The following is a 26,855-nucleotide window of genomic DNA, read 5'->3' as shown; positions in this document are numbered from 1 at the left end:
TCCTCCCTAAAACCTTGCCGTGAGCTCGGATCCTTAAACAGCTTTCCGAGGAACGCCAAACCGCCTGCCTGCTGCTGCAGGGCTCCCCGGCGCTGCTGGGGTGCCGAGGGGCGCAAGCACCCCCCCCCCACCCCCTCCGCGAGGCCTAAAAGCCCCTCTCGGTGCTTCAGGCGCCGGCAGACGGACCCGGAGCCGCCCAAACCCAGCGCTCCGGGTCCCCGGCGGGGTGGAGGGGAGGGCAGGGCAGGGCAGGGCAGGTCCCCCCGGGGGCGGAGCAGGGGCTGCCCGGGCCGGGGGAAGGCGGCCGCCGCCATGTCAGCACCTCAGGGGCCGCCCGCCGCCGCGGCGCGCATGCGCAATCGGCACCAATCAGCGCTGGGGGGCGGGCGGTATTTCCCAGCGTGCCCTTTGCCTTCCGGGGCGCGGAGGGTTTCGCGACCCCGTTGCTTGGTGACGGCGGGTCGAGGCTTCGGCGGGAGTAGGCCGCGGCCCGGCCCCTCTTGAGCGGGCTCCGTCGTGTCTCTCTGCCGGTATATAAACGTTGTTTGTTTACGTTTGGGAAATCCCCGGGGTTCCTCGGTTCTGTTCTCTGCCTCAGCGGCCTTTACGAAGCTGTTTTCAGCGTAACTGCGGCCTTAAAAAGCTAATAAACTAACTAAGTAGGACTGTAAGCTGCTTGCTTTCTAATGGCTTCTTGGCTGATTCCCCAGAGCTGGATTTGGGTAAGGGGAAAGTGCGGCCCAGCATGTCGTGCTTTTGTTTTATCGCTAATAGCCCTTTTTGAAAGCTGCCTATTAAAAAATTATGTCTTATTCCCCAGGCTTTAAGATGTGGAAGCTTTGGCGAATTAATTGTCACTTAGTAATCATAAGGGAAGTGGATGTTTTCCTTGCTGTGACGACATTAACTTAATTTTAATTAGATCTAGATAAACATGTAAAGTGTTGCAGTAGCCTTGAAATCGCCTAGCCTTCCCTCTAACTACTCTTGCTAATCAGTGCCTAGAAGCTCAAGCTGAAATCGTGCTCTTACTCTGGCAATTTTTTTTATAAACACACTGAGAAACCTCAGGGGCCCGAGTTAAACACATTAATTCCAAGCAGAGCGTGGAAAAAGAATGTGTTATTGCTGTTGTGTTGCAGCGGACGGGTGTGAGATGGTTAGAAAGGATGTTTGTGCTCCTGCGTCTTGGTGGCTGGGTGCAGAGGTCAGACTTCCACCTAGCTGCTGCAGGAGCATGATCTGAATCGCCCTGTGAAGGATCCCAAATGAAACCTGCTGCTGAATTATCCCGGGGGCTGACCGAAGGGGTAAAGTTTCTGTCTCTCAGGAATCCAGCCCCTTCACTCCAACACCCAAGTTGGTACCGAAAATAGGGGCAGCATAAACATCTCTTTCTTCCTTTTTGTTCTACCCAAAATGCTTCCAAGTAACTTCCTCCAAATAACAAGGATGTCGCTAAAATTCAATGAACTTTACCAAATCCCAGTGTAATGTCTTCGCTAGAAGCTCATTTTTCAGATTTTTTTCAAGAAGTGAATTTACCCTTTACTAATTGCTCATTAAGCAGAGATTGCTTGCGTCAATTCTGTGGAGGAACGCTTTTCCTCACCAGAACAGTCAGTTGTGATTTATCCGTGTGGCAGTGGTGCAGGGAAGCTGGGAAGAAGGCAGGAGACCTGAATTAAAGCTGCTTGCTCAGCCTGCCTTCTGAAGCAGCCGCATCGGCCTGCAGATCGATTTGCTCAGCGCTGGTGGGGGAGCGAGGAGTTCTGACTTTCACGTCCCTGAGAAGGTGTTTTCACTCAGTGGGCTGTTGTGTTCTACCTCTTACTCACTGTTTTGGGTTTTTTCCCTGTCTGCTAGGTAGTAGTTTCTAGTGCTGCTGTAAATACGTAGTGATCCAGTGGGAAGTAAGATGATAATGCTTGCCTCGGGGCCCCAAAATTTTTAATTATTAAAATGTCTCCCTGCATTTATTACTCACCAGAGAGTCCGAAGGGAAACCAACTCGGCTGGGGGTTGTGTGTCTTCCCAGCAGTCAGTGTGAAAGGTACGTTTATGGTAAAATCTGGACCATGTTCCATGTGTGAGAGCATATCTTCGTTCTGGGGGCCATGGGCTTTACCAGAACACTTTTGTGGCCTGCCTGCGCAGGTTTTAGTGTTCTGTTTACCGATATCAGAGAGAAAATTGTAATTAAACAGGAGTAGGCTACTGCTATGCTTAAAGGTCTGCTGATGATTGAAAGTGTTGCAGATCGGGGTCTGAGTGTTCATCCTCAGACTGAATTACTCTGGGTCTTGCATAGTCCAGGCTTAGATCCGTGCCCTCAGGAACAGTTGGAGCCGTGCTGTGCTAGCCCCACTTGGAGGCACCATTAGTCAAGTGTCTTTGTTTTTCTGTGCTTGCAGAGTTTGATTGGAGCATGGAGCCCTTTTCCCTGCCAGAACGAGGGTTTCCTGCAGAAAAAAGCTCATCTGTGCCGCAGAAAAAATACTGTGTCCTGGTGGGTGTGACTGGAAGTGTGGCTGCCCTGAAGCTGCCTCTCCTCATTGCCGAATTGCTGAAAATCACTGGGGTGAGTAAATCTATTGGTAGAGTATTGTAAAGTTGGTGTTACCGTTTCTCTTTTTGAGGAGAGATTACGTGGCTTCTGTTGAAAAGAAAAGTTCCTTCTGGCTTTGAGCCCTTTAATTTGAAAATTTGTTGGGGGAGGATTCCTCCTGTTTTTAAAAATCGATTAATACTTTTTCCTATCATTTCATACTTCTCTAGACTTAAGAGTTAGCTTTACATCAGGCTTAAAGAGCAGTAACTATTCCTGGATATTTCCATAGGCAGACATTTAGATTCAGGAATATGAAAGTACTATTGTTCAGCTCAGCTTGCTTAATTCTCTCAAAAATGATTGAATAGGTCCTTGCTTTGTTTTTCTTTTATTTCTGGAATATGTCCTTGTTGGTCAAATTATCAGATCTGGCTACAGACACAGGTAGTGCTTTCTGGAACTTGAATTCTCTAATTAGGATATTGCAATTTTCCATAGGTGAGGTGTGGAGTTTGCAAAAATGGACGCTGCTGTCTGACCAACAAAGGGAAACCAGCTCTTGTAAAAACAGAAATAGAAAATACAAGCTGCTATATATTTTTTTTTTTTTTCTGGAGTGTATTTGCTGGCGTAACAGAGGTGTCCAGCAGAGGCCACTAGTGACTAGAATCAGAGAGGGAGATGTGCTAACTTTTGCTGTGGAATAAAGCTGGAGGAAAACATAGAAAACCTTTAGCTTTTAAGAAATTGAGCTAATGTTTTGGAGCAGTGAAATGAAAGAGTGGCAGAAGCAAGAGGGTGTACTTAAATATGCAGATATATTGGTTAGATTGCTTAATGAATGTCCTTTTGGGTGATTTCACAGGCTTTACCTTGTAGATACATGAACATAGAGTCATAAGAGGTGCAGTCTCTGAGAAACTCTGACATATCTGGTTTATGTTGATATCCAAGCTGGACAGGGTACTGAAGATGCGGCGAGCTGTTGGGCACCAGTTCTGCCAGCTGGGCTGGCATTGTGGGTTGCAAAGAGGGGCCTCGGTTAATTTATTACTTGACCTGAAATGATTAGTGAGGCCAAAGGTCCTAGCCTGAAGTAAGTGGGCCAAAGAAAAATGATACCAAGGAAGGGGGGTGACCAGACCAGAGCCAGGCATATGCATCTCTGTCTCTCAGATTGGCTTTGCTGTTGCTTCTTTTCCTTTGCTCTTGGTGCTTGGAACATCCTTCTTTGCAGGTGACAGGAAGAATGCAAACGATCCACTGTAGGAATCTAGGTCAAATGTGTTCCTTTGCTCTGAACATTTGATTTATGATTAAAAACTGCAGACGGCTGGACCTGAATTCTCTGTGAAGGCCCATAGGTTCTGTGACATCCATTGTAGGCTTTGTGGTCTCTGGTTTTAGGCTTTAGTTGCTTAAAAAGTGAAAGTGAAGCATCCAGTCCAGGAGCTTCTGGGACTTAATTTATTAATTAAAATTATTTATTTACTCATTTCTGATGTGATTTCAAGGCCTGACCTAAAGCCTGCTGAGGCAGTGTAACTTTTCCATTGGGTTTGTTAAGTCCTGCACGAGCCTGTTGCATCAATTTCTTCACTGATGGAACAGAACTTTAAAAAGCCATTGATGGAAGCAGGGCAGGAGCAGAGGAAGGCTTCGATACCAAAGGAGATGTGGTCAGAGCGTTGAACCAGAGTTGTTAGTTTAAACTGATGTTTTGGCTAAAATGGTCTTGGTGAACAACTTGGCAGCATGATTTTGCACTCATTAAACTTTAACATCTCCTTGAGGGTGATAATGGATGTGACTACATCTTACTGCCTTTTGTTTAACCTCTTCGAAGATGTAGGAAATTTAGACAGCATTGGCTTACACCTTTCAGGTTATTACCCTTGCACCTGGTGCTGTGGGGAGACAGCACATAGTGTCTCGTCAGGACACTGTGGGTAACTCTCATGGTTGTGCTACACTCACACATGTTGTCTCAGGCTGATTCCTAGAATTTTTGAATGGTCTGGCAGGAATATGATGACAAAAATCCTGTTGGCAGGATATTGGTTAGTCATAAAGGCAACAACAAACCTTTCTGTGGGCGAAATGTATTGCTCTTGAAGGTACAGGATGTCATCTGGACTTCTAGGTTTAAATCACGTCATGTCATTTCATTGTGCTCCTGCTAGGTAGCCTCTATATCAGCTTGTAGGTGCCATTTAACAGGGGAGCTACTCATTCTCTTCTGCAGCAGTTGTTACTGAAGCTCAGTCTGTTTGTTAAGATTTTGCTGTCAATACTGAGAAAGTGATGAAAAAAAAAATCTTACACATTACCCCAAGCAGAAATGGCTGTGACAGGAGAATCGTCTAACAGAGACCAACAATATTGCCTGAACACAGGAGAGCAGTTTGGCAGTAAAATTTACACTGGAGAATTGGCTTAAGTGGTCCAAGTAAAAGAGCTCTAACTAGTCTAAACTGTCTCCCGTAAAGGAGTTTCTGAGTGTGGCTAGACTGCCTTTACTGTTTAAGCAGGGTTATATCCACAGGCAAACAGAGGGTGTGCCAGGTAAATAGAAAGAAAAAACAATGTAGGCTAAAGTGATCTTGAGAACACTGATCTCTTTCCAACGTAGCTGGAGGGACTTGAAGGACTTGCTCAGAACAAGGGAACCAGGAGCCCACCCCAGCAGAAAACCTTAATTAGGGAGAATATTTAACTAATAGAGCAACTTTCTTGGGGGAGTGGTGGAGTCACCACCACTCGGAGTCCTTGAACATCCCTCTGGTATGCTCTAGCTTGTAGTGGGTTGGATGCAGTACTCGATAGCCAGCTATTCCCTATTCCTGGGCTTATGCTTTGAAGAAATATGGGGTTTTTTAAGACTGGAGGTAGTTTCATAACTGTCTTTAAAAAAAAAAAAAACAAAACCACAAAACAACCAGAGTGTCTTTTGGGGATTTTTCTGTGTCCTTTAGCCTTAGAGAGGTATTTCTGGTCTAGATTAGAAAATTTTGAATAATGACACAATTGAAGTAGCAAGTGACAAAATATGTCACGTGGTAGATTCAGTTGTATCGCCTAAAAATCCTTATACCGTTATGGCTAACTGTAAAATAAGAATACCACTAACAAACATCACTGCTGAAAACTTGTAGTGCAGACCTGGCCTACTGGTACCATTTCAGAGAGCAGACATGCCCCTTGAAACTGCACGTTGCTCTTTAAAATCACCAAATAAACAGTATCTTGCAGACTGCGAGGTTAACGCCTTGCTGAAGCCCATGGCATGGCAGAGAGCAGCATTAGCACCTTTGTGGGTGTCACTGCGTGGCTCCAAACACCTTCCTGTGGGGTGAGGTTAATATGGAAACAATACGGTTGATTGCTGTGAATATGATCTTCACACTTGAAAGCACTAGAAATGCAGCTGTGATTCCAAGTTAGGGTCGCTTGAAAAAGAGCAGACATTTAGAAGAGGCAAAGAACCAAACATATGGTACCAAATACTGGTGTTATGTGCAGCTATATTTTCCCATTGCTTTTTCTTCAGGAAACGGGAAAAAATTACCAAATTGACCATGATATGCTAAGGCTGGGATTTTCCACTCCTCCCAGCTGTTATTCTAGTCATGTAGGGTGCAGATAATCAACAGTGCTCCATTCCCAGTCAAATAGATAGTGTTGGGGAGATAGGTTAACATGTTTTGTCACTTCAACCACTGCTGTTGAAGATAGCTTCTTGGAGGTTGGAGGTTTTCAGCAGTCTGTTTTAGCAAGAGTGTGCAGACTAAGTGCTTCATCAGTTTTGTACCTCAGGCCACAGTTTTCTAGTGGGAAGGAGTTGTTGGTGAGGCTGGTTTCTCCCCATCTCTCTGTTGGGCTAATAGGACCATGCAGTGGGTTGCACTGTGAACTGCTTGAAGGAGCAAACAGTGGTTGAAAGTGGCCAATAACAAAGAAAAGGGTTATTTTTTGCTGTAATCAATGGCCTGAAGTGCATCTTCCACATTACCAGTCTTTTTGGAGCACTCCCTCCATGTGTTGGCCCATCTGTTGACTGGTTATAAGGTACATCCTTGGGAGGAATTGCAGATGGAAGTACAGTTGCATGTCCTGCACGGCTGATCAGCGCATGCAGAGCCACTTCGACACTGGCTCTGCTTTGCTGCTGATCCCAGTGTGTGCAGAGCACCTCCGGTTCACTGCATGCAGCAGGCAGCTGTTTGTGACATTTGTCAGAGCTACAGCTTTGAGCAGGTCATGCGACACGTAGATACCAGGGAAAAAAACCCTTTTTCCACTTGTTAAGATTTCTGTGGGAGGAAATGAAAGGATCTTGTGTCATAGGGCACCTTAGCACCTCGTAAGCGTGTATGTCAAATAAACATCCCAGGGACATAATAGGGTTTCCCCAATATATACCATATAACTGAAGGTTGCACTGGCTTTCAACGAAGTAGGCAGGTTTATCTAAGATTTTGGAGAGAACCTTCATACACTTTCACCCAGTCTCTCTTTCCTTTGTGGAAGCCACTGGTTTACTGTTTTGACTGCAGAGAAACCCTGTGCTATGAACATATCTACCCAGAGGTTTTCCTCTTTCCAACAGCTTACCTTGGTAGGAAGGATAGCTGGAAGACACAGCTCTGACTTGCTTCTGGTATTTTTGCCCCTGGCTGGAGCAAGTCTGATTAACACAGTTTTAAAAAGTAGCATCCAGTAGTCTGTAGCTACCTCTCCACCTTTGGCACCAGGAGATCGTCAAGAGAGAGGGGCAGGGGCAGAAAGAGACAGAGGGAGGTGCACAACGTGATCCATTCTTCCAAGGAATTGTTCTCTCTCTTCCAAAGCCACTCTTTCCTGTGAAGCCTTGTGCAGCAGAGGTGGGCTGGCTTTGCGCTGGTGCTGCTGAGCCCCAGCTAACCTACTTGTCCCTCAGCAGTTCTTTTGATCACTCAGCATTGTGCTTTCTCTTGGCACAGAGCTTCCTCTTGGCTCCGAGTGTGGGAAGAATGATCCTGCAAGTGCCGTGTAGGCATGCCACCCCTCGGCAGTCCTCTGTGCTGTGGTTAAGGGAATCCACTGAGGCAAGATGCTCTCCTGCTCCCTTTGGCAGGCGTGTTTTGAGATTAAAGGGCATCTTTCACAGAGCTTTTGTTTGCTGCTTCTTACTGTTGCTTTGAAGTTCTGTGCAGAGCTGCATCTCATTCTGACCTGCTCTGTCCTCTCTGCTGTCCCCACTGTGAACTGGCCATGTGAACGTGTTTGGCGGGTGGTGACTCAGCACCTGCCCGTTTTAGGGTGGCATGAAATGAGTCTCTGGCTCCCGCAAGTACCTGTGGTGGCCTGGCCTTTCAGCTGTGAATAGGGGAAGTTCCTCTGAGAATCTACGTAGCTTTCAAAATCTTTGCAGCTGGAGCCCTCCTGCTCTACTCAGCTTTACAGGATTATCCTCAAGTCTAACCATTGGTCTTTCTTTCTCTTTCTTTTCTGATTAGCTCGAAGTGAAAGTGGTCACTACTGAGAGAGCAAAGCATTTCTACAATGCCCAGGAGATTCCTGTCACCCTCTACAGTGATGAAGATGAGTGGCAGGTGAGTTGTTCTTCCTTTGGAGACTGGAGGGGCTTCTGTCCTGTCCCCACTAGCCACATGTTTTGTAATTCAAGTAGTTTTGTCATGCACTCGTGCCTTCTACTTCCAGAAGGCCAATGGGTCATGCTTCAGAAAAAAAGCAGGCTCCCTGGGAGATTCACTTAGTTGTTCAAGTGCTGAACAACGAATAGAAGCGTTCCTCTAAGTTTCTCTGCAAGAGACCTCATTTATTTATTTTTCAATCCCAGGCCAAGACTCACTTCTTTGTTCTAGTAATGTATGCTTTGGAATATGGCTTTCAAAGAATGTGGTTCCAACCATGCTGTAAATGAGGAATAAAAGAAAGGCTGCCCTGACTGTACTGGAGGATTTTGTACCGCCCTAGCAGACTTGCAGGAGGCAATGAGGGTAGAAGTGGTCTCTTACCACGCTGGGCTCAGCTGCTATCCGCAGCTCTGAGAGGAGTATCAGGAAATGTCAAGAAAGCCACTGCAGAGTCGCGGTGAGGGTGTTTGGTGCTTGTCGTGAGTCATACTTGTCATGAAGGCAACAGCTTAATTCTCCTTAACACTACGTATTCTGAATCTACAGGCATCGCTGACATTCACAAAACTACCTACATTGCTTTAAAACTCAGGCTGGTGTCTGACTGGATAACCTTGTGCTGGTAGGGCCACCCTGATGTAGCAGTGGAGAGGAAGGCCAGTACCTGGAGATGGCGGGCACCAGTGTGACAGGTGGCTGGAAGTTAGAGAGGTTCTCCCGGTGGAAGTAGTGTTTATCTCAGAGGTGTCTGCATCTGTGCTCCTGCGCATACATAGAAGAGCCATTCCAGTAAGGGATAGCTCAGTTGTCAGGGCTGTGAACATCTCTAGACCCTGTAAAAGGGCTTTTTCTCCTGACTACAGTTTTGCTGACACGCTTTGAGAGTCCCCGAGTATGAAGAGGTTCATTTTATAAACATCTTTTTTTTTTCTATACATTTTATCTGTACTTTGCAGTACCGATCTGAGTACAAGGTGATCTACTCTTTACCAGTACTCTTGCCAGTGCACTCACACGTGAGGATCACTTCTGTGTGGAGAGAGGCATGCTAATGGCAATGGCCAGGAAGCTTTCTGGCTCACCTAGGAGAGTGGTGGAGATCTGCTGGGTCCCAGGGTGCTACAGCTCCAGGCAGTTATTTCTGAGGAACCCTTGGTGGGGTGATAGAAGAGGTGCAGGTCAGGCTTTGAGGTCTGCTGGCACACTGGAAGGCAGGCATGGAGCTGTTGTGGAGTGGTTTGATCTGCTTAAAGAATCACTTCCAGTGGTATTAGTAAATATGATTTAATAGGAATTTATATAAAAGCACGACTTCACAGAATTCAATGGCAGGGTTCACTCTATTACTTAATACATGGATGAAATGTACACAGGAAAATTAAGTTAGAATCAGACTAAAATTAGGTACACAGAGACCGAAGACATGATAGGGTAAAAGAAATATACAAAGAAAAATCGGGTTAGAATTGATGTCTCATGATTTGTACAGAGATCGGGAATGTAAAAAGGGTAAGGGAGACCCTCCTGCTGAGTCATGAGGTTCAGAGAAGACCCCCTTGCTTTCTAAACTCCTGTCGGAGTCTAGGTGTGGCTGGATCAACTCCTAGTCCCAGACTTGGTCAAAGGTTTATATCTAAAGGGATTATGAGTATAATAACAGCCTGAGATTCATTCACAGTTGAATGAAGTTCACGACAGTAATTTAAGTATAGATTTGAAAAGCAATAATTTGTAATATACTTGCTATAGAAAATTCAGATTAGTATACACACACATCCATAAAGGCACTAAGAGATGTACATAAGCAAGTTAAAAATTCCCCTCGAGTTCAGTGAAAATATTTACATTGAATGCTTCGGCATCTTTCTCAATAGATGAAGGGTTGCGCCTCAAGGAGCGGAGAGAATCAGCCCAAGTCTCATCGGCTTTTGGCGACAGACCTCCGATCTTCGCAAACAGAAAAGTTTGTGAGCTCTGAGAGGCGTCCCACTCAGAGGGAGATGCTGGTTGCAGCCCACTGCGGTCCAGGAGAGCTCAAAGGGTCTCAGTACCACTGCTTGTAGGTTCAGGAGGTGATTGGCTTTAGTCATCAGCAAATTACTGGGATTCCAGCTGTGCTGGTACCGTTCCACATGAGTTACGATTCAGATAAGGAATGCTCTGGGGCTGTCAGAGAATGACTTAAGATTCAGATACGGGATGCTCCAAGGTTGTCAGGGGAGGACTGGGATGTCTCAAGGTTGTTGGGAGAGAACAAATTATCTCTACTTTCATTTTTTTGTTTTTGTTGGGTAGCAGGAGTCCTTGAGACAGTCCGCATGACTCCCTGTCTTAGCCATGTGAGGGTTCCTGGTACGGTCAAGGGACACTTAACTGCTCGACTCATTATACTTATGCTAAGGCCTAGTGAGACTTCCTGAGTTCGTAGATCAGCCCAGAGGGGGAAGAAATGCACCACCACAGGAGCCCTTATAACATGCCGTTCTGACAGAAGGGAGGGAAATAAGCCTGCTCCACATCTGTTTGTGAGATATTTTATTCTGAAAATAAAACTACAATTTTCAGCGCTTCTAGAAAAAAATAGACGTGAGTGGAGAAGCTGGGAAAGGTGTCAGGAAGCACCAGCTTTCCGGATGCTGTCTTTTTGTTGTGGTTTCCAGTGACTCAGAGAAGGAACAGTTTGTGGCCCTGATGCACCTCTCGCTGGCCTGTGGTTGTGTGTGTCCTCTGGGGATTGAGCACCTGATACTGTTTGCTGCTTCTGTTGACACTTTCCCAGTTAACTGTGCTCTTAAGAAAAGACCAGGTCTCTTTCGAGCAACTCAGAGCTTTAGGGAAAATAGAAATATTCACATAAGAGCCAAGAGAGGAGGATAGTGCCCAGCTGGCTAAACTTCATCCATCCTAGAGAAAGCCAACAGGACTGTTCCCTACTGTACTTACGAGGGTTTACTTTGCGGCTGTGAGTATGCGTAGGGGTGTGCATCCTAATTGAAAGTGACTTGTGCAGTTAGGGGTCTATACCTCGTTAAAAGCCAGTGGACAGCTTCACTTCAAAGAAATCTGAAGCTTATAAATCACATGGGTTCCTCAGGAAATGTGACCCTGGGTTTTGTCCTGTCTGCCCTCAGTTGGCTGATAGGATGGAGCTCTTTTCTCCGCTCAGATATGCTGTGTGTTGTGGGAGCTCTTATGAACAATTCTGAAGCTGAGGGATTATGTGAATGGGAAGTATATGGTGAAAGCTCTTTCCTGTGAGTTGAAATCTGTCATGGTTGGACGTGTGAATTGTCTTTGTGGGGAAAGGATACCCATTTGTAAAGCACTGAGCACATCGGTGCTGTCTGTTAACTGTGCTTTCTAAACGTAGCTGCAACACGGCCTTCACTGGAGGAGGGGGGAAAATCAGAAAAGTGAGCACTGTGGCTGCAGTCCCTGGTTCCCCGCGCTCTCAGATCTTGCTTGATATGAGAGTAATTCTTTCCCCTTAAGTTTACATGGTGGTTACTAATGTGGTATTGATAAAGTGACTGTTGCTCACAGCGTTCATTGTGAGGGTTCCGTAATCTGCATCTTGTCTCATCCACAGCTGTGGAAAGGTCGTTCGGACCCAGTCCTGCACATTGAGCTCAGACGGTGGGCTGACCTTATGGTGGTGGCACCTCTTGATGCAAACACGCTGGCAAAGCTTGCGAATGGCATCTGTGACAACCTGCTGGTGAGTAACCGGCGCTCTGCCTGAGAGTTCTCTCACCTCCCAGCGTTAGACTGTCTGACCTTTCTTTCATGGAAAGTCTTATGTTTCTGCAGCGTCAAGAACAGTGAGATTTGCATGTTCTGCTCCCACTTCATATGCTTGTCTCTCTCTTCCTACAGTATGGTTCCCCTATTCCTTCTCAAACGGTTGTTCTTTTCTTCCCTGACCAGCATCTTTTTCCACTCCTCGGCTCCATCAGGCTCTTCCATTATTTCCCAGTCGCTGCTTTGTGCCTTTCCTGCTTTTTCTGATGGGTGGTTATTTCTTTGTTTCTAACTCCACCCTCTCTCTGTCATGCATGTACACACACAGGCGTGCGCATACACACTTGCACTCACTTTTGAGTTCCTCTCTGCATTTTTTAGATGCAATCTGGAAAGACACCTGTGAGATCAGATAAAATTGTTTACTTCCTGCTACCTCACCTCCTCCCTCACCTAACTGCATAGCACAGAAATTCGAACATGCTCACACTTACTTACCTTCCATTTTCAGCTACAGGGGATTTTGCTTGTTCAGGCTTGTTTTTCTGGTATTAAAAGTGCTCCGGCTCAAAGGCTGATCAGAAAGTGTATTAAAAGAATGTCCTTCTCTGTTGGGTGATGGGGACCTTCAGCTGGGCCGAATGCTTTGTGTCGAGTCATTAGGTCTTCATTAGGAGAAGTCGTAAGCATTAGCCACCCAAAAGATCTGCCAGAAAGCTGCAGATCCGCAAATGTTGCTGTGGTGCATCACCCCTCAATAATGCAAGGAGGCTAGAACTAGGAACGGAGGGTAGCGCATCAGCTCTGGCCAGGGAGCCCTGCATGACCAACTTAGCTGTTCAGGTAAGAGGAAGTGCATATGAACAAACAAAAGTACACCCAGAGCAACAGCCCTCATTTGTGTGAGTAGATCACTGGAGATCTGAGAGAAGCCAGAAAGAGCTGTGGGAGGGACAAGCAATGTCTTGTCCTTCTGGGTCCCCTTGGTGTTGTAGATGTGATGGTGGTAGCAGGGGGAAGAGCTCAGGGAGGATGTTAGGGATGCATGGCTTCACAAACTCCTGCCAGTCTTTTCGGAGAGCCTTGTGGCGGGAAGAGGTAGCTCCAGCAAAGCAAAGCAAGTGCTGGAGGTGCTGGTTGGCAGGTTAGAACAGATTCTAGCAGACTTTCCTGTGCTGGGAAGGGTTCAAATCACAGGGCATAAAAAAGGATGGGCAGGGTTCTCATAAGTACTCTGTGATCTGAGCAGAGACTCTGTACCGGGGACTGTTGCTACCTGGGAAGTTCCCTTTGCATGATTTAAATGCTGCTAGGCCTAGGGAAACTGATGGACATTGCATTAAGAGCAACTAGCATTTATCTTTTTTAAGGAGATGAGGTGATACTGGGTTATCTGGAAGTTATGTGTTGCTGAGGAGTCAGATATGATTCCCTGTAGCACGCAGGAGCTGCTAGATGGTTTGTAATCTGCCAGCATCTTCTGCAACAGCCCAGATGTGTTCATGTTATCCTCTGTTTGTGTCCTGGAAGCAGCAGTGCTTCCCCTGTGAGGAATTACAGATCCAGTTGGCATATGATTTGAAAAAGGCTCACTTGCCAACTTTTTGTGTTTAGCTTTATGGCTGGCTTATCTGAAGTGTTGCCTGGGGATTTCTCTATAGCTGATATGATCTGTGGCCACCCCTCAGCTTCTCTCAGTCTCCCCCATGGGCTGGCAGTCTGCACGCATCGTGTTCCAGCTTGGTTTGCTCCAGCGATTGGGCTGCTTCCTTGGCCCCACGCCACAGTAGGATGGGATCTATCCTTTTTGTTGCTTCCCTCATCTTTCTTGCCTGTCAGAGATGAGCTTTGCTGGAATATAATACAAATTAGTATCAGCCCAGTGGATCTGCCTGTGGGCTAGTCCAGCTGCACTGACAGATTGAGGCTTTTGGCCCCTAATGACACACAGGCTGGGAAAGCGCTTCTGTGCAGCAAAGTGATGAGAAGGAATGAGGAAAGACAACCAATCTCAGAGCTGAACCTCTTGGCTTCTCTTGCAGACTTGTGTCATCCGTGCTTGGGATCTGAGCAAACCTCTGCTCTTCTGCCCAGCTATGAACACAGCCATGTGGGAACATCCCATCACAGCTCAGCAGGTGGAGCAGCTGAAAGGCTTTGGCTACACAGAGATCCCCTGTGTGGTGAAGAAACTAGTGTGTGGAGACGAAGGTCAGTCCTTTTGCATGTCTTCTGACTCTTCCTGCACGAGTGCTGCTCTTATCCTGAAGGGATGTATGTTCTTTTGCCGTGTGGCCTTGTCGTGAAAGAGGTTTTGTTACACAGCTTTGGTTTAGCAGCAATTTAGGATTTATTAATATTTTTGAGATAGATCACAAGATTAGGTTGTATGACTTTAACAGTACCTAATTTTGAGCCAATTTAACAGAGTGATTCAATGGAATTTGTTACAATCAGATTTGTGACTTAGTTAAATATTCAAAAATGGCAAGGATCACCCCAAACTTACAGCAGGGTTGGAGGTTAAATCAAAGCACACACACGCACGGATGGATAGAACAGTTCTGAACCAAATCACAGAGACAGGCAAAATAGTTCCAAACCAAACTGCAAATGCACATACACAGAGGTTAACCTTCGATTAAAATTTCCCTCTCGTGAGTTTCACAAATTACTCACTTTTATGTGCCGACATTCATCAACAGATGGTCAGTAAACTTCGCGAAATCTGGCCTTTAAGTCCTAGAGAAATCATCGACGGACGATCTTCAATCCTCACGAAATCTACCCTGAGAGGTGTCCCAGCTCAGGGGGATATACTGGGTCACACAGCCTGCTACAGTCCCAGAGAGCTGAAAGGGTCTCGCCTTGGATCGCTATTTATAGGGTGTCGAGATGACTGGCTTTGCTCATTGTTTTACATTCTGGCCACAATTCATGCTGAGTCATCCTGATGTACCATTCAAGGAGCAGATAGTCCAGGTGTGGCCAGGGGGTGCCTGGCGCCCATAAGTCTCTGCGCTTGCAACCAAGATAACAGCACAATGGGAGATTTTCAAGGCATGCATGGCTTATCCTGAAATATCAGGGTGGTCCTGATGTGCCATTCAGGCAGCAGATGGCCCAGGTGTGGTCAAAGAGTGCCTGACACCCTTGTAATCAAGATAACAGCACAATGGGAGGTTTTCCCAAAGCATGCATGGCTTATCCCGAGATCTCAGAGTGGCCTGGGGCGCTGCACCACCACAGGCCTTCAAGATGTTGAACGGTGGGGAGCAGGTACTTACGGCCAGGGTTTATTCAAACAAACCGAAGCTTTGCCCTGTGCTAGCTGATATCTATTATTCTTGTTCATTAATTTTTAAGTAGTCTTAAGAGACCATCCAAGCCAGGCTTTCAAATGAGCCGTTAGATAGGCCTGATATTTAAAAGAAATAATCATTCAAGAAGAGAGTAGATCAAAGAGAAGGAAGGCTTTGCGGTAAGTGTTATCAGCCTGGGATTTGGGTGTCCTGACCTTGCCATCTACTGTGACTGTGGGCTGTTTTCATTGCACCTCAGTTCCTCATCTCTAACATAGGGATAATATCTTATCCCAGAGAGCAGACAGTGAGAATAAGTGCTTTGCAGAGGTGGCTGAGGGTGTAGCTGGATGTGCATTTAACATGTGTTGTTGTTTGTTGCCTGGGTTACTTTTCAGCTTCCCAACTGAGTTTTGATTTGGGGTTTTGACATCAGACTTATCTGTGAAGTGAAAGAGAGGGGTAGGGAAAGCTGTCATGCTCAGTTTCAGAAGACTTAACTTGCAGTGCTAAGAAATACTACTAAAATGGTCTCATTTGTATTTTAGGAGCTGCTTTAAATGGAGGTATTTTGACTTTTGGGAGGTTTTGAGAAGGGCTTTTATACAAGCAATTTGGATGAATGGATTCACTTTTTAATCAAAATTTTCTTGGACAAATTGTCTGTAAAACATCACCCAGTTCTAGCCATAATAGCAAATGTTCTATTACCTGCACAGTAGTATACTCATACTTCTGTTTAACAACCCCAACTCCAGCAGGATTTTAACCACTCTGTCAGATAGTTCAATAAACAGTCTGTAGCGAAGACAGGATGTTAAAATGTTATTCATGGTTAAATTCTAGGGCTGGCTTAGTTTCTGAATTCTTCGGTAGGTGCAGGGCTTCTAGAGAGTGGTTTTTTGGAGCTGAAGACTAAGAAATATTTACAGTTAGGTAAGTGTAGTCAAGTAACTCAGGCATCAGTTGAAATATCCTGGACAATTATGCCCCCGCTGGGATTTTAGACCTGATTACATCAAATTTCTTACGTACTTGTAATAATGTTAAGGGAAAACGCCCAAAAGAGGTCATTCTGCGCAGACATTTTGGCAGAAGTGGAAGGGCCATCTGGCATAGCTTCTTTGTCCTTTATTTTTTCCCTTCATCTTTTTTAGTACATATATAGGATCTCTATTCCTGTAGTAAGCAGCTGAGTGCCTCCTAATGGGTCATATGCTTATTCTTGCAAGTTCATGCACCTGAGGCAGAGCTGTGTTGTTGTCATCCCTGTTTCATAGATGGGGACCTGAGATGCAAAAGGGCCACGTGAGTTGACTCACCAGCACAAATGGATTAGAGTTGCATGGTGAACATGATTTCCACCTTCTGCTGCTCCGCCCTGCCCCTTTGCTGGGGGTTGCCGCCCTTGCGACAGGGATGTGTGAGCCACATGAGAAGCAGCATGTGAATTGCTGTGGTTGGTAGCTCAGAATGGCAAAGTAAACCAGCACTGATCAGCAGTTACCTCATTCCACCAGCAGTCATTTGGGAGCTGCTTCATACTCAGTTCAGCTGTCTCTACTGTGAGAACAAACTCCTGAAGGAGCTTGTAGGAGAGGGATGGTACGGACAGCTGGGGCAGTAGTAGCCACATCTGACTCGACTCCGCTTGTGTTTGTGAGTCAATTCACAACAAGATTTTCCTGTTGGCAAATGCCAGGATTTTCCTGGCAGTATGTAGGCTAATTATGGCAAAGCAGTTGTTGTGGTTTAACCCCAGCCAGCGACTAAGCAGCACACAGCCGCTTGCTCACTCCCCCTCAAGCGGGATGGGGGGAGAGAATCAGAAGGGTAAAAGTGAGAAAACTCGTGAATTGAGATAAAGACAGTTTAAAAATGGAAATAAAATAATAATAATAACATTAATAATAACAAATTGTAATGAAAAGGAAAATAACAAAGAGAGAGAAATAAAACCCAAGAAAGACAAGTGATGCAAATGAAAACAATTGCTCACTACCAACTGACCAATGCCCAGCCAGTCCCCGAGCAGCAGCCCCCTGTCCAACCTTTCCCCTAGTTTTATTGCTGAGCATGATGTCATATGGTCTGGAATGTCCCTTTGGTCAGTTGGGGCCAGCTGTCCCAGCTGCATCCCCTCCCAACTTCTTGTGCCCCCCCAGCCTACTCGCTGGTGGGTGGTGTGAGAAGCAGAAAAGGCCTTGACTCTGTGTAAGCACTGCTCAGCAATAATGAAAACATCTCAGCATTATCAACACTGTTTCCAGCACAATTCCAAAACATAGCCCTGTACTAGCTACTATGAAGAAAATTAACTCTATCCCAGCCAAAACCAGCACAGCAGTAATGGACTCCAGGTCTCTGAAGACCCAAGATAGTCTCCACCACTTTTTCCTCTCTTCTCCTCTCTTTTCAGGCCTTTCACCCCAAGGCTGCTTCTTCCACACTAATTTCGGTTTTGTGGGTTTCATCCACAAAGGCGTTTGCCCAGCTTCCACCCAAGCGGCAGGTAGCAAAGCTCACACATCTGGTGCAGAAGAAAAGAAATTCAGTTTGCATCAGTTTTGTCTGTTGACATTGTGGTTTGTCTTGCTGTAAAAGAGGTTTATCTTCCTCAACTCATGTGGCTGGTCTCACCTGAAATGGGCCAGATTCTGGCTGCCACTGAGTTTCTGCATTACAAGCTTTACCTGATTAATTTTTCTTCTTTAGTAAATGGGTGTTTTTAGACATAGAGTCCAGCTAAAAGAGAGTTAAAATAAATTAAATTGAGTTGATAATTAAAATGTTTCCTTGATTGGATAGTTAAATGTAGGTTACCAGCTGTTGGCCTTGATGATATCCACGTGCCATGATATAAAGAGAGCTTTGAGAGGTGCTGTACCACACATGGGCCTGCAGCAATTTGCCTTTGCAAAAACGTTTCCAAACTGCTCGTACCTTCATCGTCCTTGGCTGCATTTCTAAAGCTTGGCACACTGCAAGATTTCTACCTGTAGGCATGAGCTGTGCTGTAAGACAGGCTGCTTAGCAAGATTTTGCTCTGCTAAACCTAAAAATCCAGCTGTGAATTGCCAAAGATGTTGAGGAAGTGGGTGGTGGAGGACAAAGGCAGGCCTTGGAAATGTTCTCCAAGGGTGTAGCTCTGCCAAACTGTGCAGAGGCAGGCAGGGAATTTCTCCTGCTTAGCAGGACCTGTCAGCTGCAGCTCCTCTCCTCGAGGTTAGGAGATCAGAAGGGCCCAAATCTGCCTGCAGCTCATCCATGGGGTGCTTCAAACCTCCTGGGATTTACAGGTCTGAAAAAGGCGTAGTGGAGTAGGAGTCTTACTTTGCAAGGAAACCCAATTTTCTCGACCTTCCAGAAGTATCATTCTTCATCACAAATCCTCAGTTTTATCCAGTTATACCTTCTGTCCCAGACAAGGCTCGGGTAGCTCATCTGTACTGGAAAACTGAGGGTCTGGGCAGATTCAGGCCTGTAATCTGCCCAGAAGAAAACACCTCTCCCTGCTGGTCAGGATGGCTTTTCCCCTTCCCCTCTGCCTCTTGCCTGCCCTCAGGTTGTTACTGTTCTTTGGAGGCTGCTGGTTTAGCTGTTCATCTGTGCGCTCGCTAACCTAGCTGTGGAAGCAGACCAGAAAAAAAGAGGAAAATAAAACCTCCCAGGACTAATTTCTGATGACCAATAAGGCACGTATTTTAAATTATTAGAGCAATTAGCCAGCAGAACAAAAGATCAACAGAGACTCCATCTTTTCAATCTTCCAGTGGAGACAAATGCGAGTGGGAGAAGTATCTTTCCTCAGCCCCAAACAAATTACAGGAGTGAATGGACTGAGTTCTGAGTGCTGAGTTCAGTACGCAAGGTTGGACAAGATGATTTAATGATCTCTGGCCTTAAAATTCTGAACCTAAGTTTAAAAAGTATTTCAGGGGGAAGCAACAGCACAGCGTAGATTAGATGTTCATCTGGCAACTAACCAGTCTGAAAGGAAAAGCTTTTACATTTTGTTCTGTCCAGCACTCAGTCTTCTCCAAGAATTACTCCCAAGATTCAAGCTGGTATGAATCCAGGACAGCTTTCTCTAATGTGGGTCTAACTGCAGAGTCATGGGAATGGTATGAATTCGGCAAGTCTTTTTTATAGGCAAAGGCCGTTTCAAAAAGATACCGAACACACACAATGTTTACAGTGGAGAAAGGAGGTGAAATAGGGTATTTTGCTACCCACATGCTTTTTTGGGGCACTTTTGCACACTTGCCTCCAGGGCAGTGTGATCTAAGATAGTAAGTCCCTGTGCGGTCAAGGGTTAGATGCAGACACTTCTGGAGATGATTCAGAACATGAGGTACTTATTAAGGTCATATGAGTTGCCTTTTGAGGTTTCCTGCCTCTCTTCATTGACTGTCTGAGGAGCTTGTACTCCTGCTTAGACTTCAGAGTTAGGAGCCAAACTAAGTTAGCATGAACACTCTTCTCGCTCTCCTCCCCTGATGGCATTCAACTGTGCCACAAAATCCCTGCAGAACCAGGTGGACTGAGCAGATCCTCTGGCCTCCACAGTTGCTTTCTGTTGGGTGAGTCACGAGGAAACACGTGGGCATACTTGGTGAGTTTTGCTGTGCTGTGCCACCGTTGTGCATCTCATTTTCTACAGCAGTATGGCGTATGGAGAAGAGAGGTGGTGGGACGGGGAAGCACGTGCCTCATGCTGTCTCTGTGGGACCTGGATTTCACCATGTGGTTTTGCTCTTACCCTGCAGGTCGAGGTGCCATGGCAGAAGTGTGGACCATTGTGGAGAGCGTGAAGAGGATCCTTGAAGAACGGGACTTGTCAACGCAGAGCTGATGGTTTGGCATGTAAATTGTATTTGTGTGCCTCCATGATGATTTGAAGATAAAACCAACAGGAAGCTGAGTCAAGATGGCATGCGTACCTATAGTGTGCTCTTCAACCGAAAGAGTGAAACGGTTGTCTTCCAGCTGGTGCCAAACTGAAATGTGGTACATCACTGCAGACTTTCAGAAACCAAAGCCAAGAACATGCTGCTTTAGTGTGGGAAAACTCTGTGGTATCTCACAGAGAGGGAGTAACGTTCCCCTAGGCCACTCGGCCCCCAGTATTTCACATGTGCTCCTTTCCGAGGAGGCTGCAGAAGGATTTGCCAATGTATTTCAGGTCCAGTGGTTCCCCCAAGAGCTGCCAGAGAGGAAAGTGCTGTGCAAATCCTGGTGATGGGGATAATGCCAGCCCCTTCCAGCATGACGGTGTGGGGACATCCCTGCTCTCCAAAGCCTGGTCCGTAGCTGTGCTGGCTTCACCTTTCCAGCAGGAGTCACTGTCCAAAAAGCATTTGCCCTCCAGAAAATTAATAAAAGAGAGCTTTTAATTCTGCCCCCAAAGAATTGCCTCTTGTAGCTGCTCTGGGGGGTGTTTGCACCTAACGTCATTGCTAAATCGTTGCGTCTGCCTGTGTTTTTTATCAGAGATGGGAAAAATTTACTGAAAGAAGCTATCTAGTCCTCGAATTAGCCTTTGCCCTTTTGTATCTGTTGACTGGATAGGGATGCAGACGTCAACTGTGAACCAAAATGACACCTGCCCATCTGGGTGCTCCGGTCAGGAAATGAACAGGCTGGGCCCTTGTGGAAAGCCAGGGTGGGTGTTTCCCAAGGGAGAGAAGTCAAACTTTGCCTATGATGATCCTTTTCAGCTTGAAAATTAACTCACTGGCACAAAAAAATTGGGAGATCCTGTAACCTCTTGGGCCAGACTGGCCAGGGCTCCCCCAGTCCAGCCTTTCCTTGGAAACGTGATCCTGCTCCTGAGGGGAATGGGAGCAAACTGGGGCTGTTGAACATATTGCTGTAGCAGAGCACTGCTGACCGAGAGAGTTTATTTTTAACTAGACCCAGTCAAATTTAAGGCCTTCGGTACAGAACGTGCATCCTGCCTATGGGGGCAACCTTCAGACGGCTACGCATGAGGGAAGAGGTTATCGGACTGTGTTTGCTTTCCTTATCTATTCCACACAAATAAAAACCTCTGAACTTTCCCACTTTTGGCTCTTCCACTGACAGAGATCAGGGGATTCAGAGCTTCTGGGGATCAAGTCAGAAGGATCTTCATGTGAGCAGAGCTTGTGGCTCACGTGATGGGCCGTAGTGGTACCCTAGTCGTGAACTTTGCATTTTGCCAGTGAAGTCTTTGAGGTGTGACCTGCATTGTTTGCTCATGTTCTGAGCATGATGAAAGCTATCCACCTATCAGAGGATCTTTCTTTAAGCTTACTGAAGGCAGTAGAAGAGAAGCTTCTTGGTTTCCATGAGTTTTGTAGTGAACTTTGTTTCTGCTACTTACAGAGAAATATGTGTTCTGGCAGTTGCAGCTGTAACTCGACCTTGGGGCTCTGCTCTGGCTCTGCCGTGGATATCTTGTGCGGTTGGAGTTGCTTATCCTTCCTCCTAGTCCGTGACTTGGCAATGCAGAAAATCTGACAGTAAGGTTCCTCATACCAGGTCAAAACACAATGTCCTTGATAAGAGTGTTCATCTGTTACAAGTCTCGTTTGCTGGCTTAAGCTACTCTGGAAACGTTGGCAGGTATCGCCTAGCTTCTTCTGGCACTGGAGAGTGGGCAAGGTGGTGTACAGTGTACGCTGCAGAGCGCAAGCTCTGATAATTCAGCAGAAAGGGGGTAACATGGCATTTTTAGATAGAGAGTTTATGCCAGGTTGCCTGATCGCACACAGAGCTGACACCAGTCTTAGTGGGCTGATCTGTCAGGCAGAAAGAAAACTGCGAAGACTACAGAGTTGCCTCTCAGGCTTGTTGAGAGGCTTAAATTAAGGCTTGCAAAGAACTTACAGATCCCTGAATAAAGGGAGCTAATTCTTTGTCCTGCAAATATGTAGGGCAGCAATATAAATGTATAGCTGAGCAGAACCTGAGGGAATGAGGGGAGAACTTTTCACAGCTGCTGAAAAACCCAAAAGAAAACTCCTCTGTAGAGGACACCGCTCCCAGTCTGTCTCATCTCTGCTGCAGAAACAGATACTAATTGTGCTGCTAAATGATCCTCTGCATAATTGCTGTGATTTCTAATTGGAGGCAGGTCATGATAGCGTTACAGTTTGGGGTAAACCCGTGCTTCGGGGCAAATAGAAGAAACAGTTAAGTTCCTTTTCGGAGGCAGAGGGCTGAAGCAAGAGCAGCTTCCACCCCTAGTGCAGGAACGCATCCCCACCCATGGCGAGGTAGGTGCAGGCAGCCTGGGGGCAGGAACGCTTCGCTGGCTGCTTGCTGTGGAAAAGCAGCAGAAAGAGACACCGGAGGAAGCCCTGTCTGCCGTCACATGAGTTCGGCTTTAGGAGGGGACTTCGGGGCAACGCCGTGCTAGGACAAGGCTTGGGGCGGTGAGCGAAGGGCCTGATTCAAAACTAGGGCTTTGTGCTGGTTCGGTAAATAGGCAGTGCCAGCCTTGCTGCTGCCGAACCAGGACAGCTGGGCTCCACTTAGCCACTGAGGTCGCCAAGAGATGTTGAGTGATGACTTCCTCGAGGCAGACAGACTCATCTCCATCCCGTGCAGTTTTGTGTATGTTTCAGGTTCGCAGGGGAGGCCCGAGATGCTGCCTGCATGCTTTTTCTTTTCCTTCAGCTCTTCTCTCGAAGCCGCATGCTGATTTTTTGTTTCTGTGAAAATCTCTGATGACCAAGGCAGCATCCCCGTGAAACCTGCTGCATTGCACTTTCATTCATGCTGCTTAAAACTGTTTCTCTCAGCACTGGCTTGGGAGCGATAAACAGCTGAGACAAAAGCTCAGCTAAGGCAGCAGCCCTCCTCCTTTCCTGCGCTTAGACCCAGCCTCGCCTGGGCTCGGATGTGAATCTGAGCACCCATTTCTCTGGCTGCTTCCCCCCATCCCAAACTTGTGATCCCTTTGCTGCTTGGCTTCATGGAGCACTGGAGGAGGATGGAGATGCCGTGGTGCTGCTTTGCATCCAGATGGTCTGGCTCTGAGCGTGGTGCTTTGGTCAGGAGTTGGCTCTCCAGATGTCAAGTCCCTCCGCTGTCACTTGGCATGGGAGGTGCGTCATCCCATGTTGCTTGTCCCATCCCACGCCTTTGTTCCGGGAGCCTGCAGCAAGAGTAAAGGCATGTGAACTCAAATAAAAGAAGCGATAAAACCTCCCCACTTTTAGACTTTCAAGCAGTCACGTCTCCGCGACGCGCCTGGTTTCGAGAGCCTGCGTGCAGCGGCTTCACACCCCGGGGCTCCGGATTTGACACCTGCCTGCAGCGAGCCGGGCGGCGGGGTTCGCACCTCCGCGGCGCTGCCGGCCACCCGGCGAGCGGGGACGCCGCCTGCTTCGTATCTTCGAAAGCGCGGGGCGGCAGGAAGAGTTTTTTTTTCTCCCCTGACCACAGCGGGGCTGGGTGCTGGGAGAGGGCGATGGCTGCCAAGCGAGGGGTGATGAATTGGTGGTGGCAAGTGAGAACGTGGGGGTGCTCATACAGATGGGCTTTCCCTGCTCTGGCAGAATTAAAAATACCCAAATAAAGCCCTGAGAAGCGAATCTTCCTTCTGTAAGGTTTACACGGTGATTGCAAGACTAGTTATTGATTATAGAGAGATTGCAAGACTATGGCAGCGTGGGATTACTCTTGCAAAGCTGGACCCTGGTGAGCTTGGCGAGCTGCGGGGTTCGCCGGTGCTGCCGCCCCCCGCCCTGCCTTACTCCCCATCCTCAGCCCAGCGACTCACAACCTCTCTTTGAGTGACGGGCAAGTACTTGTTGAGTGGAAAAGGGAGGTGGTTCCGAGGTCTCAGGCTCCAGACCGCTGCTATTAGCAAAGGAACTGCTGATCCACCTATTTGTAACCCACTGCATTGTAGACGACCGGCTTTGGGTTTTATCCCGTCCACCCCGAGCTCACAGCGTGTCCGTTCAAAGCCACGCCATTACACCTGTGGCAGGGCCACGGGGCTGAGAAAGATGCAGGGTGAGCACCGGCCGTGAGAGAGGTCACTATAAAATCATATATATTTGATTTTAACCTGCCCGTCAGTGAGTCGGGGCCTTTGCAGAGCATTTCACAGCATCAGCCACCGTCTTGCTTCCCCGTTAACCCTCCCTCGCTTCAGACATGTGGCAGCACTGTCTCACGCCGACGGGATGGTACTGCACGGACGGCTCCTTGCATCGAACAGGGGAACGATGCCCCCACCTCCCTGACATCTCTCTTCCTAGACTAAACCCAGGGTGGCTGCAAATCCGGCTCCCTGCGAGTCTCCGGTCACATTCAGCAGGTCCCATAGCCCCGCGGGTGCCATCGGCAGCCCCGAGGATCTCCTGGGCTCTCTGAGGGGTCAGCGCTGTATCTCTGCCGGGGAGATGGTTTGAGATTTTCAGATTCTGACTCCTTTCTGCCGGCTCATCGAGGCTCCTGCTCTGCTTCCCCTTGGACGTCAGGTGTTTGTACTGCAAGCAGAGCGGGAGGAAGGGATGCAAAAGGATCACGGTGGTCCTGGCCTCTGCCCTCTTGGTTTTGGTTTCCATCTGCATCAATTTTTCTGCCTCGCCAACCTTCCCAGCTCAGGAGACATTAGAAAGCAGCTGAGCTGCCCCGGCCTGCGATAAGGCCGGTGCCGAAGGACCCGGCATTGCTTGGCACAGACTCCTTGGCACCAACTACGCCGATAACTTGGCTTCAGCGGTGACAACCTTGCAATTAAAACTTGCAGGTGCAGTGTTCTTGCCCTGGCCGGCAGCCTCGGTGGATAGTTTAAAAATTGTTTCCAGGAGTAATTGAGCTTAATTAGAAGCTTGAATTCCCCGAGGCTGTGCTGCTCAGGGTTTCTGCACTTGTTGGGAGTCATGCAGGGGCTGAAGATGCTCAGAGATGCACGGAGCGGGGAGAGAAATAATCCGATCAGGGCAGTTCCCTGCTGGGTCTCACCCTGTTTGGGTTTTTGTTTGTGGGATGTCATGTTGTCCTTCAGATGGAGACTGGGATTTGCTTCTCTGAGAATCCTGGCTTTGGCATTGTACCTCACTTTTCTGTCTCTCTGGGGAGAAAACAGAGGATAAAGGGGACAGAACCAGGAGAAAGCCTTCATGCTGGCCAGGGGGATGAAGAATAAAGGCGACTTTTAGGCGTGTAGTCATCACAGTTAAGATCAATCTGATCCCGACCACAGGGTCCTGGGCTCTCTGGAGGGAGTACAGAGAGATGGGCTCTGCCCCGGAGACTCATAAAATCAGGCTCCATCTAGTGCGACTGCAGACACCTCAGTCTGAAAGCTGGGAGAGCCCGGTGTGCTCCTAGCCCCCGGACCGATGGCGTGCAGCCTCCGGCAAGTTATCAATGGCCGGTGCCAGCTCTGGGCTGCCTGCACGGGGCTGTGGATGGATGAGCATCCCAGGGACCCGCTCAGGCCCCCCCAGCACCAGCCCTGCCGACAGCAGAGGCAGCCAGAAAATCGCCCCACATCCTCCCTCCGGCGCCGCTGGCACGGCGGGCGAGCGTGCCGGGACAGGCAGCGTGCCTCCCTGTCTTCCCACTGCCAAAACAAGGGAAAGCAGAATTCGTGGCCTTGGGAGGACCGAGCGCAGCAAGAAAAGCTTTATAAAAGGGATTTACTTCTGCATGGCTCCTTGTGTGGCTGGAAGAGTCTTACCCCAGGAGAGCTGTGCCCCCGGAGCGGCCCGAACCCCTGTGCGTGGCTCTGCTTTCTGTCTCGCTTGATTTACACGGGTCGCTAGGGTGGTTTATAGCTTTGGAGAAATATGATTCACAAACTTGAGCGCGATAAGGATGGGGGAAGAAAGAAAAGCCACGTCAACCTGAAGGAATGCGGCCGGTAGAGAGCCCAGCCTGTGCCTGGCAGAAGCCCCGGGAGGGGGGATCAGGCATAAAAAGGGACAAAATGGTAACATGTGCCTGAAAAAATAGCTGGAAACCACCCCATCCCCACTGCAGGAAAGCACAGCTCGCTTTGCCTGGGCTCTTGTCCCCCAAATCCACTGCAGCTCTGAGGCCATGAGACGGCTCCAGGCAAACTCCACGGGCACAGGTCAGCCAAGCTTCGTAACTGGAAATAATTTACGACCCAAGCTGTTGTGTTTGCACAGTGCTGACTGTGCCCCGCAGACCCTCCTGGGGCTGCAGCCGTCCTCCAGACAACTGCACCGCTTCCCCCAGGATAAGGAGCCGGCGTGGGGTCTGGGAGCAATCCTAGCCCGCAGGGAAGCGGCCCCCGGTGCTTGCGAGCTCTTGCATGAGTGGCAAGAGAGGGAAGCATCGTCCCTTTGTCCCCTCGCTCCGCCAGGCAGTGCCACGTGCCCGCCGGCCGCGTGGACGGGGAAGCCGACGCTGTGCCGAGGCTTCCTTCGACGATGGGGGTGGCGGGGAAAGCTCTGACCTGGTGGCTGCCTGCGGGCAGGTTCCCGCTGCCCTCGCGTACATCAACCCCTGCGCAAACATGTCTCGACCTGGCAAACGCGGCCCCTTTATAAAGGTGGCAAAATTCGGCTGCTCACCACTGCAAGGGGAAACGGCGGCTGATAACAGCCGTGGGCTTGCAGAGTGGATTTGCGTATCGGAGAGACC

At 48.0% G+C, this 26,855-nt stretch overlaps 1 protein-coding gene across 1 annotated transcript; it reads left to right on the top strand.

The window, feature by feature from the left end:
• The first annotated feature begins 297 nt into the window (after nucleotides 1-297).
• On the top strand, nucleotides 298-21,295 carry PPCDC (phosphopantothenoylcysteine decarboxylase). Its single transcript, XM_052808037.1, is given in 8 exon segments — nucleotides 298-383; nucleotides 385-530; nucleotides 1,991-2,053; nucleotides 2,415-2,581; nucleotides 8,050-8,145; nucleotides 11,780-11,908; nucleotides 13,974-14,142; nucleotides 20,003-21,295. Coding segments are annotated over 8 exon segments (927 nt in total). The 5' UTR covers nucleotides 298-312; the 3' UTR covers nucleotides 20,089-21,295.
• Nucleotides 21,296-26,855: the final 5,560 nt, after the last annotated feature.

This window comes from Harpia harpyja, chromosome 14 (assembly GCF_026419915.1).
Source record: "Harpia harpyja isolate bHarHar1 chromosome 14, bHarHar1 primary haplotype, whole genome shotgun sequence".
Taxonomy (NCBI): domain Eukaryota; kingdom Metazoa; phylum Chordata; class Aves; order Accipitriformes; family Accipitridae; genus Harpia; species Harpia harpyja.
The sequence above is the reverse complement of the archived record's forward strand: the minus strand, read 5'-3'. Positions and strand labels throughout refer to the sequence as shown.